This window comes from Salvia hispanica, chromosome 1, assembly GCF_029641045.1.
Source record: "Salvia hispanica isolate PSC_SH4W2 chromosome 1, Shi_PSC_v1, whole genome shotgun sequence".
Classification (NCBI taxonomy): domain Eukaryota; kingdom Viridiplantae; phylum Streptophyta; class Magnoliopsida; order Lamiales; family Lamiaceae; genus Salvia; species Salvia hispanica.
Window position 1 is genome coordinate 15,744,076 of NC_142692.1, and position 18,323 is coordinate 15,762,398.

The following is an 18,323-nucleotide window of genomic DNA, read 5'->3' on the forward strand; positions in this document are numbered from 1 at the left end:
CCACAAGAAAACTCAACAAAAGTATAGTAGGATTTTTTTTCCGATCAATTTCCTACAAGTCAAAATTTGACTCGACACCACCCAATTACAACAAGTTCAGCCAAAAGACTTGGATAGGAATTAGGATTACCCAAAATGTTAACATCTTATTAGATATAGCTGATCTATCTGATAAGGGAAAGTTATAACAGTAAAGTTCTATATTTTTTCTAAAGTAAAGGCTAAAATTGATCCTGAACATATGCTCATTTTACGATTTTGGTCTTAAACTTTATCTTTTGAATTTTTTGGTCCCTGTACATTTCAAATTGGATCACAATTGGTCCTCCGTTAAAAAATTCCGTTAATATTTAACGGTCAACGATTTTAATCACAATTTTGACCAACTTAAGAAATTTTTAATTATTTAATTATCAAAATTATTTTTTTAAATAAAATCATAAATTATTTATAATATTATCGAAATACATAATTAATTAAAAATTAAATTCGCCTAATTGAATAATTAATTAATTAAGTAAGAATAATGAATTTATTCATAGTTCTAAGTTATGAAAATGTTGAAGGAAACAACCAAAATCAGAAAATTAAAAAGAAAATTTTCAATCAAATAATAAACCAGAAACATCATTGGATCCAAATTGTTGAGCAATATTGTTCAACGTTCAACAAATAGTACCTCAAATAAACCATAAATCGAAAAAATCCCAACTTGATGAATTAGGGTTAAAAGGCAAAAGAATTAGTCTCAGATCTGGGATCTAGACAGTAGACATCACGACCTATCACGAAACCAAAAAGGGTATCGACAACAGCCATGACGCCGACCATGGAGAGCCTCCACCACCGGTGCACACAACCTCCACCAACCAAATTCAAAACCTTAATCACAGTAGGAAAGAGAGTGATAATGGCGGTGAGTTTTTAGAGAAAGGGAGGACGAACATAAGGAAAGGGTTTGTAGGTGTTGAAGAGAGAGAACACTCCGTGGGGCCGTGGGGGAGTTAGAGAGAGAGAACAAATGTTTGGGGTGGGGTGAGAGAGAGACAAAAGCAAATATTGGGGAAGTGAGAAAGGAGTTTTTTTTTGTTGGGGGGGGGGGGGGGGGGTGGGGGAGTGAATAGCCGTGTAGGGGGTAATCCACCTCCGCCGCTGCACAACCCTCCGAATGCTTCTCAGCCGCGGCGGAAGCGGACCGGCCGGCTGAAGGAGGCTGCCACCGGGCTGCGATCCCGATCGCAACGGCGGAGAGAGCTCGTCGGAGAAGGCCTCCGTCGCCGTCAGCCATAAGCTGAAGGACTTGTTAGTGTCGTCGCCGCCGTCGTTCAGCGAGATGGCTTCGAAGAGTGTTCAACCTTCATGAATTATTTTAATTTTATTTACTTTTAGTATATTTATTGTTAATATATTTATTTTGTTTTATTAGGAGTGTTAAATTAGAATAATAATTAATGATATAATTAGTTAGTGAGTTAAAAATCATAATTAAGAGGTTTAATTGGTCAAAATTGGGTTAAATCCGTTGACCGTTATAAAATTAACGGAATTGTTAACGGATGACCAATTGTGATCCAATTTGAAATGTATAGGACCAAAAAATTCAAAAAATAAAGTTTAGGACCAAAATTGTAAAATGGACATATATTCAGGACCAGTTTTGACCTTTACTCTTTTTTCTATTATATTCATTAAATTAGTACTACTAGTATTTAATAAGCTATCCCCACCTTAAAGATCGAATAAGGTGTACGGAAGATATGTGGTAGAGTACAATGATTTACGTGGAGACGTAGCAATCAATCGATTAGGAAGAAAAGGATTGACCAACTCTCAACCTTCACAAACCACAATCAATCAGCATGGATTAACACAACATCGACCGCCACCAGCAGTTCAACGATGATTATTCAGTTCATACTTATTCAAATAGTCGCATACTAGAACAAAAACAATTCATGTAAGGGGAAATTCAAACCTAGATCATGAGTTCTACATATTGATTTTACGCTCCGATTGTTTTACCAAAGTAAATATTTTGATGATATACGGTTTTGTCTATTTTTCCTTCCTTTTTGTAAGTGCTATATTTTACAATCAAATTATTGATTGATTATACCTAAATAAAATTTAAATATAGATGATAAAGGCTAATCCATATTTGAATTTGAACGGGATCGCATTTTTAAAGATGCATTTATTATTTTTCCAATTTTTAAGTGAATGTCATATTCCATTGACACACATTATAATAATCATAATTTACTACTCCATAAAATTAATATATAAAAATAGATTTATGTTTTATTAACTTTTTAAATTTTTTTTTTATAAAATCAAAGACTTTCTTAAAACCTATTCCAACCAAAATGTGTCTTTAATTAGCACTAATAACTTGAAGAAAAGTACCTATTACCTCTTAAACAGGATATATTATCATTAATTAACTTATCACATCGAGCGTCCTATAAAGCTACAGTGAGGCACCTCATGATTTAATAAAAATATTACTAATATACTTATAAACAACTTTTTTTCTCCTCAGGTGGTAAATGTTACTACTAAAATCCATAAAGCTATAGTTAGGCGGATCCAACAATTTTTGTATTTTTGTATTTTTGTTTTGTTTGATTTTTGTAGTGGTCTTCTTAGTGCAAGTGGAAATGTGGAAATTTAATCGGTTCTACATTTCCAACTGAAATTTAATCGCAAAAATATTTTGTATAAACGAAAATTCAAAAATTAATTTTCTAAAATTTACATTAATTATATATCGGGCCGGGTCAATCTGCTATGCTGATATCTCCAATCAATTACTACAATCTTCAGAAATTTAAATACCATAACATTAACTAATATAAACAATACAAACTTAGTTTTTTTTAGATATCTATCCAATAAAATATTTTTATTTTTCTATTTTGGTATGTCCATCAATCCACTTCTAGCAGTTATTCCTCGCAGCTCTCTTTTACTTTATTAAATTCAAATAAAAATATATACTATCTCTAAAACCCCTATTTTTTTATTTTTTATTTTTTTTAAAAAAAATTAACTCATATGAAGGAGGAAGTTACAAATAAACTTTTAAGAACGGAGGAAATTACAACTGATGTCAAGAGAGCTCGAACTCGGCACCTCATACATTGATGTTTAAGCTCCTTGCCGCTAGGACAAAGGCTCTGGACCTCTAAAACCCCTATTTGTGGGATGTACAGAATGTTCAAATTAAATTTGCTTTATCTTTTTGGTTTTATATATCTGAATCTAACCAAACTAAAATTCAAAAATAAATCAACCTGAAATTTTAATTTAGGTTTAATTCGAATTATTTTGGATAATTTGTTCACCGTTGGATACAATGAATAATGCTTCACAAACTGAGTTATTGATCAAGTTTCAGTGTCAAAATCAAAATCATAATCTTCAATTCATAAGACTTTTCCGTAATGATATTGCGTGTTTGATTTAATTCAGTAGTCGAATATTCAACTCTATCTATTCTGTTAAAAAATAAAATCGTATCACTGAAAATACTTATATACTGTACTACTTTTTACTCTATTATGTAAACCATCTCATTCATAATCTATATACTTCATTATTTCTTATAGTCAACTACGTACATTATCCTTCAATTCAAATTGATACATTCTTGGAAACTTCCATTACACTTATATAGGAAATGATTATATATTCACCCCAAAAGTTACGTTGTTGAAATACTTTCTAAGATTGTCTAATTTGTTTCGAAATTTGTTCCTTCTACTCATTAATTTTAATGAGCTTAAATGATAGACTCAAACATGAATCTAATGCTCAAAATTAATTGACGACAAAATTGATAAAAAAAAAAAGAAAAAGAAAAAAAAGATGACAAATTGGAAGCGAGCGTCAAAATTTCTCAATCAATTATCTTAGTTCCAAACCAAAAATATTAGTATTAACCACTTCATTAGATTTAATTTCAGCTCAAAAATTTGGATGCAACATATTGATTATTGATCGTATCCTTATGCAAACACACTCCCAAATTATACTCCAAAATCAACCCAATGAGAATTGAATAAAATAAAACAGTCATAGTAACGTATGATACTTGTACACGTCAAAAGACCAATCCATATACTAGTTGATTTTTCAACGAAATCGAATTTATACATTGATCAAACACTATAAATATCCATCAAACCACTCCCTTGTTCATCCATATCATTTCTTTAAACCAAAATGAAGCATTTAATCATTATTTTCGCCCTCCTTGCCGCAGCAAACTGGGCTTCGGCCCAGAACTGCGGCTGTGCGGCCAACGAGTGCTGCAGCCAACACGGCTTCTGCGGCACCGACGCTGCTTACTGCGGGCCGGGCTGTCAGTCCGGGCCGTGCACCACCAACGGAGTCAAAGTTGAGGAGGTTGTGACGGATGCTTTCTTCAATGGGATAGCCAATGCGGCCAGTGCAGAATGCCCCGACCGTGGATTCTACACTCGCGCTGCCTTTCTCGACGCCCTCGGATTGTTCCGCGGGTTCGGAACCGACGGCACCGCCGATGACAGTCGTCGGGAGATCGCGGCCTTCTTCGCCCATGTTGCGCACGAAACAGGCAGTAAGTTTTTTCCTTATTGATTCATCCGTTTCCTAAAACCAGAAATTTTTTTATCCGTTTCTTGAAAATGGAAGCTTTCTATTTTAAGAAATGGACTCCATAATCCACTCACACTAATTCTTACTATAAAAAAAATTATATTTTAGGGACACAAAAATTGAGACGCAATAGGAAGCGTCTCAAAATAATTAACAATTTAAGACGCAAAAGAAAACGTCTATAAATTAAGAATAAATTAACTTAATCTTTTGTTTTTTTGGATGGTTCTTTTTACCTTCAACAATAAGGATGCTTTTTGAAGCGTCTGTGATATATTTAGAAATACAAATTAGCATCCTTAATTATATTAAAAATGTCCTTTTATTGTAGTGCCACTATTGTTTCTTTCACTCTCTTACTTTACCAATTTTACATTAAAATCTTTACCGTTTCAAAGTTTCCCGTTCCCAAAGTTTCCATCATTAGAAAACAGAGTGAGTATATTTACTTAAGTGTTGTGTGTTACATAAATTGAAATGGTGACATATCATTATTTTTGTATGTGAACTGCAGACCTTTGCTTTAGAGAAGAAAGAGAGAAATCAGATAAGTATTGCGACCCGAACTATCCGGACTGGCCGTGCAACCCAGACAAGTTCTACTACGGCCGCGGCCCGTTGCAGCTGACGTGGAACTATAACTATGGGGCAGCAGGGAAGGCCATTAAGTTTGACGGGCTGAACAATCCGGAGGTTGTGGGCACGGACGTGGGGGTATCGTTCAAGGCGGCCTTGTGGTATTGGATGCAAAATTGTCACAACGATATAGTTTCGGGGAAGGGGTTCGGGGCTACGATTCGGGCCATCAATGGCAACTTGGAATGCGACGAGAAGAAGCCCGAACTTGTGACCAGTAGGGTTGACTTGTACACACGTTACTGTGGCCAGCTCGGTGTGGCCCCAGGGACTAATCTACGATGTTGATTTCCACTACTCAAGATTCAGTCTACACCTCGAGTAGACTCAGATCTATTATCTTGTTATGCAATAAAATAAATAATGGATCTACCTAGAATAAATGTGACGAGTCACGTCTTTGAAACGGTATTTGAATGAATATTTACTTGAATAATTACACACATAATCAAAGATAAATCTATTTTTCAATTCTTAAATCAATATTACTAGAATACTTACACACATAATCTACTATGGATGGATGAATGCAGATTTTGGGTCCAATTAAGTAAAAATAATGGTGAATGCAACAACTTTAATTATGCCTTAAATGAGTGTAATCACTTTCCACAATGTTGATTTAATATAAGACACCATATATAATCAAACACATCAAGTTTTATTTTACACAGATACACTATCGTATCCACACATAACTGAGTCCACCATTTATTACATTGATAAAAGCATACATCAACCTTATAACGCCTTATAAGTGTAAATTTAGAGATGGTGCACATATATATGTAGCTTAGATAAGAAAAGTCATTAATTCTTTTGGATTAACAGCGAAGATTAGGTCCCGGGTCGACTCGGAGCTGCTTACAATACTCCTTGTAGTAGTCGACCCGAGAGGTGACTTGGGCGGGGCTCCGGCCATCGCATTCTATGCTGTTAATACCACGGATCGTGGCGCCAAACCCATTACCCGAAACAAAAGCCGCGTGGCAATTTTCCATCCAAAACCATACGGCCGCCTTGATGGATATCGACGGATTTTCAGCCATGATCTCGGGGTTTCTCAGTCCGTCGAATCCCACAGCTTGCCCGGCTGCCCCGTAGTTGTAGTTCCACGTCAGCTGCAGCGGTCCGCGACCATAGTAGCGCTTGTTGGCCGCACATGGCCAGTCTTTATTTCTATTGTCGCAATAGCTTTTCGATCTCCCACCCTCCTCTTCAATAAAGCACATACCTATATTGTCAAGCAGAAAAAAGAAACGAAATATATTATTTTTTACTAAAAAAGAAAATAACTTATTATAGTTAGGTGAGACGATAATAAAATGAAAATGTAACTCGCTTACGATGGAACTGAGAGTATTAATTAATTAATTAATAACTTACGCCCACTCTCATGCGCGACGTGGGCAAAAAAGGCAGCGATCTCGCGCTTAGAATCATCGGCCGAGCCGATGGCACCAAAGCTTGACTGCGACGCTGCGGCATCGACAAATCGGGAGCGAGTGTAGAAACCTTTTCCGGGGCAGTTGCGTTGGCCCTGACTGGCTATGATCCCATTGAAGAAATTATCAGTCACGATATCACCGAATTTGACTCCGTTTCGCCCCTTGCACGGTCCCGATTGGCAGTCGCCGCCACAGTAGTCGTCACCAACGCCACAGTAGCCGTATTTGCTGCAGCACTCGTGCGGCTTGCAGCCGCAGTTTTGGGCGGAAACCCATTTTCCGGCGGCCAGAAGAAGGATGAAGAGAGTGAGGAGATTTTTCATTTTTGGGAGTTGTTATAAGAATGCTATACTTGATAATGATAAGTATATATATAGACATGCAGTATTTCTTTTCATATTAATAGAATACTCACAAATCACCATATCTTCACTTACATTATTCATGGCATAGATCTCATTCTTTATTTTTATTTATTTATTACTCCACTATATAGTATTTATATTAATTCAAATAAATTCAATTAAACTGAAAGATAATCAATTTTTAAATTTAATATCCTAATTAAATTTATATAGGAATAAAAGTTTTAATATAACATTTATAGAAATCGAAAGGCGAAATGTATATAAATTGCAAAAACAATAAAAACAGACGAAAATAAAGGCATTTATTATGAAATCAGAATAAATATGTATTCTCCTTGTCACACGAGTTTTAAGAAATTAAAGAAAAGTGAGTTGGATAAGTTAGTAGAATATGTGTCTCTTATATACTCCTTCCGTCCCTTTAAATATGCAACATTTTGGAAGCGTTTCATTTTTTTAATGGGACAATTCAAAAAGCAAAACGTTTCATTTTTAATGGAACAAAGGGAGTTTATATATGTTTAATAATAAAATGTGAGTGAAAATAAGTTGGTGGAATGTGAGGTTTACTTATTATTTATAGTAAAAGTAAAATATGATTTTTATAGTGGGGCGGACCAGACGGAGAGAGTATTTCACTTTGCTAAATGACTTGTGTCCCTTAAACGCTTTCGCAATGCATTCATTGTGCGTCATGCCTCAGCGGGACGAGCTAGAGCTTCTGCACTGTGGATGTTTTAATAGTGACACTCTATCCATGTGGGATTAAAGTCTCATTGTAATTTGGTATAAGTTTTAGGAAATGAAAAAGGAATATGGCAGAGAAAAATAATGATTTAATTTTGTATAATAAATAAACAACATGAGTTTGTGTAGTATGAGTTTTCCTTTTTAAAATTAATAGAAACAAAATGAGACATTTAAATGCCAATATGAGATATTTAACGACGGATTAAATATGTATAATGATATTATATCCAAACTATTAACCAACTAGCCTTTTGAATTCATATTTAAATAAATTCACTTTTTCTAATCCTATAATTAAATTAAAATCGCAACCATATTATTTTCTAAAAAAATAAAATAATAATACACTTCCGCCAAATATCTCAAATTCAAGTCTAGTATAATATGACTTATAAATATAGGGGCATGTTAGGGTGTCACCATCCCTTAAAATAACACCATACCACCATTTCTAGCCAATCATTTGTACACGTGGACGAATAATAAGCTACCACGTGGCAAAAAAAAAATCTGGAAAAAGACGGGCAGCAATATGTTGGTCTTTGTACAACAATTTTTCTTGAACAGCAATATCCGACCACTATACAACAATCTATAGATTGCTGTGTAGTGTTTGTAATATTGCTGTGTAGCGTTTATAATATTGCTGTATAAGCATTGTCACGTTGTCATTTTAACACAAACCTATAAATATATATTCATTTTACATAACTTTTAAATTTATATTAATTTAATTATTAAAAAACTACTAACATATTGTCTTGATATATGGGACCTCCCACTATGGACAAGGGTGAAATATAATTATACCTTTATACAAGAATAATAAAATATTCACAAATTTTAAAACCACCAAATTTTTTTCGTCAAATTGGAATTATACTTATTGCTCCACAAGAAAACTCAACAAAAATATACTCCTAGTATTTTTTCTGATCAATTTCCTACAAGAAGTTAAAATTTGACTCGACACCACCCAATTAGAACAAGTTCACCCAAAAAGACTTGGATAGGAATTAGGATGACCCAAAATGTTGAGATCTTGTCTGATAGAGCTGATAAGCGAAAGATATAACAGTAAATTTCTGTATTTTTTCTATTAGTCATTAAATTAGTACTAGTATTTAATAAGCTATGCCCACACTTAAAGATCGAATAAGGCGTACGGAAGATATGTGGTAGAGTAATGATTCATGTGGTGACGTAGCAATCAATCGCTTCTTTGGTAAAACAATCGGAGCGTAAAATCAATACGTAGAACTCATGATCTAGCTTTGACTTTTCCATTACATGAATTGTTTTTGTTCTAGCATGCGACTATTTGAATAAGTATGAACTGAACAATCCTATAATTGACCAAATGATTTTAGTCTTAAATTTATTTGTATATGCAAGTCTTTTGCTGGTGGCGGTCGCAGTTGTGTTAATCCATACTGATTGATTGTGGTTTGTGAAGGTTGAGAGGCGGTCAATCCTTTTCTTCCTTTAAATATTTTGATGATATATGATTTTGTCTATTTTTCCTTCCTTTTTGCAAGTGCTACTTTTTACAATCAAATTATTGATTGATTATACCTAAATTAAATTTAAATATAGATGATAATGGCTAATCCATATTTGAATTTGAACGGGATCACATTTTTAAAGATTCATTTATCATTTTTTGAATTTGTAAGTGAATGTCATATTCCTCTGACTTATTATAATTATAATTTACTATTCCATAAAATTTATATATAAAAATAGACTTATATTTCACTAATTTTTTTACTCTTTTTTTTATGAAATCAAACAATTTCTTAAAACCTATGTCAAATCAAAATGTGTCTTTAATTAGCACTATTAACTTGAAGAAAAGTACCTATTAATTACCTATCTTAAACAGGATATATTATCATGAACTAACTTATCACATCGAGCGTCCTATAAAGCTACAGTGAGGCACCTCATGATTTAATAAAAATATTTTATAAAGCTACAGTGAGGCACCTCATGATTTAATAAAAATATTTTCTATATAGACTAATATAATTATAAACAACTTTTTTTCTCCTCGGACTTATGGTGGTAAAATGTTACTAAAATCCATAAAGCTAGTTAGGCGGATCCAACAATTTTTGCATTTTTTGTTTGATTTTTGTAGTGGTCTTCTTAGTGCAAGTGGAAAATGTGGAAATTTAATCGGTTCTCCATTTTCAACTGGACTTTTTTCTTGCCCATCATCTTTCCAGTTTTCCTAGATGCTAACTATAGCCCCTTTAAATTATGTCATGATAACGCATATTTGAGTATCTTAAAAAGATTAAAAAAAAAACAAAGTAGTAGTACTCTCACCGTCCCTCTATAGTAGAGACGTTTTTTTTAGGCACGGAATTTAAGTAATTGTGTTAAAAGTAAATTAAATTGATACATTTTTATCAAAATAAAAAAATGACTCAGCTACAGTGGGACAATAAAAAAAGAAATATGACTTAGCTACAGAGGGACGGAGGAAATACTATATAAGAGTTATTTTAGAAATAGTTTCAAGTAATTCAACGAGATAGCAGTTCATAGTACTCCATGCACAAGATAAAGTTCCAAAGTTATTATCTTAATGAATTTTAAATTCGATATGTTTCAGTTGGAAAAGCCAACCAGCAATATTATTAGTAAATTTTCAAACGAAGTAATATTAGTAAATTTTCAAACAAAATGCACTCTTTTACTATATTTTTTGAATTGTTGCGAAAGTCATTTGTTGTCATGGTCAATGAATGTGCCCATTATTTCTCAATGTTGGTCCAATCGGTTATGATGTAAAGACATCATATGGAAAAGCTAGCTAAAACTGCATTTTTTTCCAAAAGCACAATAGATACTTTAAATATAACTTAGCTTCCAATAAGTTTCCTTTTGAGGGGGGTACTCTTAAAAGTCTTAATTGTACATTCGGGTCTTTTGGTAAACATAACAGAATTTGGCAAGATAGTTAGAAATTAATAAGATGAAAGAAATGAAGATAGCTTGGGATAATGATAAAGATTTAGTATTGTTGTTTGGTAGATCGAAAAAAATCAATATAAAAATTAATAAAAGTGATTGATTGTCAAGATATTTATATTATGCATATATAAGGTACTCTATTCAAAATATGAATATGTATTTATGTTGAATAATGTAAAATTACTTTATTGTTAACTTACTAGATTATAGATAATTTAATCAGTAACGAGATTAAGTAAATAAATTAATCAAGTGATAATGTAGAATTAATTAAGTAATGCTACCCATAATGGAGCAGTTCCATTAAGTAATGCTTAATGTAAATCTGGATGTTTATAATTGATCTAACAAGTATAATTATTATCAAGTGGAAATCTTTTTAACAAAATTAATTAATTTGTTGTTTTGATTATTTAGGCACAAACCACATATAATCATGAGTCAACTCCACTAAAAATAATTTTCCCTGTATGGTAGACTTATTCGTTGATATTAATGGATAATGGAAACTAACCTAACATTGTAACAACTTTCTAATGCCACTACAAAAACAAGCATTCCATGTCTTTGTCTTCCACTCAAATTTAATGTAAATATAATGTTTTGTAAAATGATCAGTTCAATTAACATTTCTTATTCAATAAGAAGGATAAATAGATCATATACTATTAATCAGGGGTGACGCTTTCTCTCCACCCAATAAGACGGGATTTGAGTCGTAATAGGGATTGGTGGGAGATCCTCTTTAAAATAATATAGGTGAGACGATGAACTGCAACTTTAGTTATTTAGTAAAATGCTCCTCCATCCAATAAATAGAAAAGTTCAATTTACTACAAAGAAAAATAAGAAATAATTATTGATCTATCTTAAAAAGAACAAAAAAAGAGCAGAGGAAAAACTATGTGGCTTGGTGAGGGGCTTTAACAGTTTGAAATTTTTCTAGAATTATTTTAGTTATTTTTTGTTAAAAATTATAGCTATGTCCCTAAAAATAGATTAATTGTCATTATTTGGTCCATCACATAGAAAAAACAACTTTGATTTTGAATTTTTTTTTTTCTCTAACGAGGTGAGTCTCATTTTTTCACTAATTATATTTCAATTAATTTTTATTTCTATCTTTCTCTTCTTTTTTAAATTGCGCATTAAATTAAACCAATGATGTTTCAAGTGGTCTTTTTTTTTTTTTTGCAACGGAGGAAGGATTATAATTTTGTCCATATATTTAATTAAATAAATTAGAGAATCACGAGTTTGTTCTATTTCGTAGCTTTAATCCTATGGCTTATATATTTCTATTTTATTGATATTTTTGTATAAGATTAATATGAAGAAAAATTGATTTTTTTGCCGATTTTAGTAAATTTATATAACTAGATTTTAATTTTTGTTTGATTTAGAAAAGCATTAGGTTATGAGACACTCCATCACTACTCGTAATCATGAAATCTAGGTTAACAATTATAAATTCAATAGGAAATTGAAATTCGCAAAAAAGGATAGAGATTGTGAAGCACATATATCAATCATCTTTCTAAGTAAGTTTGTTTTATGCCATACCATAACATAAAAATAAAATTTGATTTCGCGCCTTGACAAAGATTTTACCCTTCTAAATAAGTTGAGGTATAAGATACATACACACAATAAAAACTCATCACTACCCTTCTAAGTCTCTCCACACATCACTAACCCAAAAAATGAAAAACCTCCTCACTCTCTTCACCCTCGTCTGCCTTGTTCTGGGCTCCGCTTCCGGGCAGAAGTGCGGGTGCAAGAGGGGCGAGTGCTGCAGCAAATTCGGCTTCTGCGGCACCGACGACGCCCACTGCGGCACCAACTGCTGGGCCGGGCCGTGCAAGGGCAGCAACAAAGTCAAAGTTGGTGATGTTGTGACCAACGCTTTCTTCAACGGGATCCTGGCGCGTCAGCGCCCGCGCGGCTGCCCAGGGAAGGGCTTCTACAGCCGCGCTAGGTTTCTCCTCGCGATGGCCTCTTATCCCACCTTTGGGACTATTGGATCCGTGGACGACTCCAAGCGGGAAATCGCAGCCTTCTTCGCCCACGTCGCGCATGAGACAGGAAGTAAGCTTTTAACAACACCACCACACATAAATATTCTCTTTTATTTTCATACTCCGTCCGTCCCATAAAAATAGCTTATTTCCATTTTAGAAAGTTCTCTCAAACTTATTCATATAGCTATGTCATGTTTCGATTAGTCATATATAATTTGTGATAGTTATCTTAGTTTCAATTAGTTTATTTATCTTAATTGGGTGTTTGATAGCTTAAGATAATTATGAATTATTCTATTTAAGTGTTTGGTACAATAAGTTACAACTAAGGATAAAATTATGATGGTCAAAATTAACCTCACTAATTTAAGTTAATAATTAAAGTACCCTTCAGGAATAATTGCTCTCTCTTCTCTCTACTCAATATAAGCAAATTCCCAATATACTTCTCCAAATTTCCAATATAATAAAATCATCTCTATTCTACAACTCTTCTCTCTCTCTCCCCTGTTAATTGCTACGCATCTCTCTTCTACAAATTCCTAATATACTCTCTCTCTCTCTCCAGTCACCATCTTCCTCAACTCTCTCTACTATACTTCTCCAAATTTCCAATATAATAAAATCACCATCTTCCTCAATCTCTCTACTGTACTTCTCCAATTTCCAAATATCCCAAAATCACCATCTTCCTCAATCTCCTCTTCACGACCGGCGATTCTCCATGGCGCCAACACCGCCGCCTTCCCTCTCCCTTCTCCCTCTCTCTGAATTGCTCTCTCTCTCTCCCAATATCCCTCTTTTTAACGGCGATCTGCGCCGCTGCTGGAACACATCGCCGTAACACCTCGGTTCGCGCCGCCTACCATCTCGCTCAGAACCCATCGCCTCTGGCCGTCGTCTCCGTCACAGTGCGGTCCCGTTGCTTCGCCGCACGCGTCGGAAGTCCGTCTCTCTCTATTTTGGCATCGATCGACTCTCTCTATTTTAGATTTTTACTCTTGCTCAGATAAATCTTGAAGAATAATTGCAAAAAATTTAACCTTTTGATTCAGAAAGAGAGCGCCGGAAAAGATACATCAACGGAATCGTCGAATTTCGTTGTCAGATTGGAAGATTGAGAGAATGAAAGAAGAGAGACAATAGAGATTTTGAGAAGAGGAAAAATATAGAGGCACGTTTATATCTTTTTTAAGGTTAGAAAAATTGATGGGTAAAAATGTATTTTACTAAAATTAACTAGGTATCCTGGTATGTAACACGGCAAAATTGTGGTTTACATATATGGTTGAAACATGTGGGCTTTGTGCGGGCCGGATACAAGACACGGGCTATTTAGATAGGTAACATAACTACCAAACGCACAAATAAACCCAGATTACTCCTTTATCTAGTCGTAACATAGCTACCAAACGGCCCCTTATACCACTAGGGTCCACTATTAAATACTGATATATTTCCTTTACAAATTACCCTTGTACGTAGGTTTGTGCTTTATTGAAGAGAATGGCGGGCAATCGAAGCCCTATTGCGACCTAACATATTCAAAATGGCCGTGTGCTGCCAACAAACACTACTACGGTCGGGGACCGTTGAAGCTGACCTGGAACTACAACTATGGTGCGGCCGGCCGCGCCATAGGGTTCAATGTACTAAAATATCCTGAGCTCGTTGCCACAAATGCCCTTATATCAATCAAGGCTTCTGTCTGGTTTTGGATGGAAAATTGCCACGGCCTTTTCATATCGGGCAAGGGCTTTGGTGCCACGATCCGTGCTATTAATAGCGCTGAATGCGACGGGAAGAGGACCGCGCAAGTGAGCTCTCGAGTGAAGTACTATGAAGATTACTGTAAGCAGTTACGGGTTAATCCGGGGCCTAATCTTCAGTGTTAAGATGTCTACAGCTGCTGCAACTCAAGACAACATATGTTGAGAAAATAATCTAATTACTGTTGTAGTGTTGTAGGCTTGAATAAGAACAATGGTGTGATTATTCAAGTTATTTGATATTTATTGACCTATTCGAATGTCCCTGTTTAGTAAAATACAATAAATAAATGAGTTATCTTGAAATTATCATTATTCAAGATTTGTCTTTTCGGGATCTATATTGTATGATCATCTTGGCTGATCACTTAGTTCTTCTGATGCCGAACTAGAAGTGCCACCATCCTCTTCTTATTCCGAACTGCTCTTCGGAACTCTGAACCACACCCTAAACTAATTCTAACATCGTCACGACATCCACCATCCTTGGACGTCTGTCTGGGTTGTATCTTGTGCAGTAAACAGCGGCTTTCACCAGCTGCTCCCATGAAATCATCACCACCTTCATTATCAGCCAATGATTCCCATCTTCTCTCCTCATAATTCCTTTTTACCTGATATTAGATGTATGAGGGAAATAAGGAATTACTGCAAATTCTTAATATTCATAGAATAAACTTAATATTCTCACCCAATCAACACACATCCTGTCGTTCTCATCGGCTTTCACCAGCGGCTTTCACCAACGGGAAAACAAGCAATTGTACTTCTGGCATCCGGCAAAATCCAATCACATGAACCAGATTTGGCATTGGTTGCGAACAAAATTGTCCAATCTCTAGTTCTCTTTCAAAATAATATTCTAGACCCCTTGTTTTCAGAAATAATATTCTAGACACCATCCTTGGACGTCTGTCTGGGTTGTATCTTGTGCAGTAAACAGCGGCTTTCACCAGCTGCTCCCATGAAATCATCACCATGAATCGACACTTCCATTGACCACCAACGGGAAAACAAGCAATTGTACTTCTGGCATCCGGCAAAATCCAATCACATGAACCAGATTTGGCATTGGTTGCGAACAAAATTGTCCAATCTCTAGTTCTCTTTCAAAATAATATTCTAGACCCCTTGTTTTCAAAATAATATTCTAGACACCATCCTTGGACGTCTGTCTGGGTTGTATCTTGTGCAGTAAACAGCGGCTTTCACCAGCTGCTCCCATGAAATCATCACCACCTTCATTATCAGCCAATGATTCCCATCTTCTCTCCTCATAATTCCTTTTTACCTGATATTAGATGTATGAGGGAAATAAGGAATTACTGCAAATTCTTAATATTCATAGAATAAACTTAATATTCTCACCCAATCAACACACATCCTGTCGTTCTCATCGCCTACGTGAATAAGATCAATAATTCTCCGTCCTGTGATGAGCTCAAGAAGAAACACTCCATAACTGAAAACATCAGTTTTATCTGAACACTTACCACTGGCAAGGTACTCGGGGGCTATATGACCAATTGTTCCTGTCACGGTAGTGGTAATATGAGTCACGTTGCGGTCCATGATCTTAGCTGATTTGAAGTCAGCAACAATTGCTTCAACGTTGTCATCTAACAATATATTTGCAGCTTTGACATCGCAATGAATGATTTTCTTTTCTCATTTATCATGCAAATAAACTAGACCCCTTGCTGCACCAATTGCTATGTTTTTTCTCTGTTTCCAAGTGAGAGGAGGCCGCGATTCATGTCTCCCTTTTCATATATTTAATTCGAAGAATTATGCTCATGCAACATTCAAATTAAAACAATAATTAAACACTCATATACGCTATGCAAAATTTCTCATCTTGTTATGTTAATATGTCTAAAGTTATTATATGAGGAAACATTAATGAACTGTCATGTGTGAGAGAGAATGAATTCGGAAAGCTTACCCGTTAACCATGAATCGACACTTCCATTGACCACCAACGGGAAAACAAGCAATTGTACTTCTGGCATCCGGCAAAATCCAATCACATGAACCAGATTTGGCATTGGTTGCGAACAAAATTGTCCAATCTCTAGTTCTCTTTCAAAATAATATTCTAGACTTTGAGAATTGTATCTTTTAACTGCAACAGGATAGCCATCTAACCAGCCTCTGTAGATCACATTAAAACTATCCTCACTGATAATTTATCCAGAGAAAAATTCTCGATATCTCGACCTTCGAAAATGACTTCTTTGAAATCTTCCATGGACCACTCTGCCTCTCCCTTTGCCAAGTGAGACTCCATAACCAAAAAACATCATTTTTCACCGAACACTCACCATTAGCAAGATACTCAGGAGCTATATGACCAGCTGTTCCTTTAATCGGAATGACAATATCATCACCATAGCAATCCACAAATTCACCCAAGGATAAGTCAGCAAGAACTGCTTCAAAGTTCTCATCCAACAATATATTTGATGCTTTAACATCACGATGAATGATTTTCCTGGGGCATTTATGATGAAGGTAAGCTAGACCCTTTGCAGCTCCAAGTGCTATCTTCATCCTTGTTAGCCAGTCGAGAGGAGGCAGTGAATCTTTTCTTTCTGGAATCAGTTGGTTTATTATAAATATAATAAATACATACACTTTACAATATAACAAACAAAACTAAATCTACACAATTATTGTTTATATAAAACTTGCCTTGATTACTATGTACGGTTACTTTACTTAACCAGAATGCAAGTAGACCAGCGAATGAATATGAATGGTTGATTGAGCTTACCTCTTAACCAGGTCACCGCACTTCCATTAACCATGTACCGATGTACGGATAAACGAGCAGCTTTTCTTTTTTAGTAATACAAGATTATACATACTTTATAAAATATATAAAATTTATGAAATAAAAATTAAATAGTGACACAACATAAAAGAGTTTATTGACTATGCAATCGTACATACAGTGATTGACCAATGTTCAACCTATTATCAATCCAACCTTCCATCGAGGTGAACTCAACTATATGAAATATAATATTTTTCAAATAACAAATACATTAAAAATCTTTATAGAATATTAAATCTTGAACGACAACATGAGGAGCATACATCATGTGAAGCTTAATATTCCACTCATACAACAATATGAAAATTTTGATTTTTTGGTTCTAGATGATTTCCCCAATGGTTCTTCATTCCAAAAAAATGCATCCCAATAGGAACAATAAGAACTTATCCATGAAGCATCACCAATATTATGAATATTCTGCAAAATAATATACACAAACTATATTGACACAACTTTAGATATATGAATCAATAAAAACAAAACAATGTTTGAAAAAAAAAAATGAATCAACACTTGCCGTAAATCAACAATTATCACGTTTAATAATCTTGCTAGGTCAACAATTGCGCCAATAATATCTAAAAAAAATAAAAGTAGCAACAATGTTAAAAAACAAATAACAATATTATAGTTGAGAGTAATATTTAAAAATGCCAAATAGTGTCTCCTCAACTACATTATCAATCAGGTTGATATATTCAAATGTCTTAAACGTTAAATAGGAGTAGAAAATAAAAACAAAATGACGATCAACACTACGAATCACAATCTTAATCTCAATGAGCCGAAGATTAGATTGTATAATAACCTTGCTAGGGTCAATGATAACACCAATGGTATCTAAAAAAATAAAAGCCGAGATA

The 18,323-nt window shown here is 34.5% G+C and overlaps 3 protein-coding genes and 1 pseudogene across 3 annotated transcripts; 2 read left to right on the forward strand and 2 right to left on the reverse strand.

Moving 5' to 3' along the window:
- The first annotated feature begins 4,198 nt into the window (after positions 1-4,198).
- On the forward strand, positions 4,199-5,713 carry LOC125218337 (endochitinase EP3-like). Its single transcript, XM_048119988.2, has 2 exons — positions 4,199-4,603; positions 5,156-5,713. Exons 1-2 carry the CDS (start codon positions 4,228-4,230, stop codon positions 5,563-5,565), a joined length of 786 nt encoding a protein of 261 aa, XP_047975945.1. The 5' UTR covers positions 4,199-4,227; the 3' UTR covers positions 5,566-5,713.
- Positions 5,714-5,898: 185 nt separating this feature from the next.
- On the reverse strand, positions 5,899-7,066 carry LOC125218336 (chitinase 5-like). The gene is made up of 2 exons (XM_048119987.2): positions 6,664-7,066; positions 5,899-6,511 (listed from the first exon to the last, which is right to left on the reverse strand). The coding sequence occupies exons 1-2, from the start codon at positions 7,046-7,048 to the stop codon at positions 6,102-6,104; spliced, it is 795 nt and encodes a 264-aa protein (XP_047975944.1). The 5' UTR covers positions 7,049-7,066; the 3' UTR covers positions 5,899-6,101.
- Positions 7,067-12,367: 5,301 nt separating this feature from the next.
- On the forward strand, positions 12,368-14,957 carry LOC125221180 (endochitinase A-like). Its single transcript, XM_048123305.2, has 2 exons — positions 12,368-12,916; positions 14,335-14,957. The coding sequence occupies exons 1-2, from the start codon at positions 12,532-12,534 to the stop codon at positions 14,742-14,744; spliced, it is 795 nt and encodes a 264-aa protein (XP_047979262.1). The 5' UTR covers positions 12,368-12,531; the 3' UTR covers positions 14,745-14,957.
- A 1,839-nt stretch (positions 14,958-16,796) lies between these two features.
- On the reverse strand, positions 16,797-17,428 carry LOC125221163 (BRASSINOSTEROID INSENSITIVE 1-associated receptor kinase 1 pseudogene; annotated as a pseudogene).
- Positions 17,429-18,323: the final 895 nt, after the last annotated feature.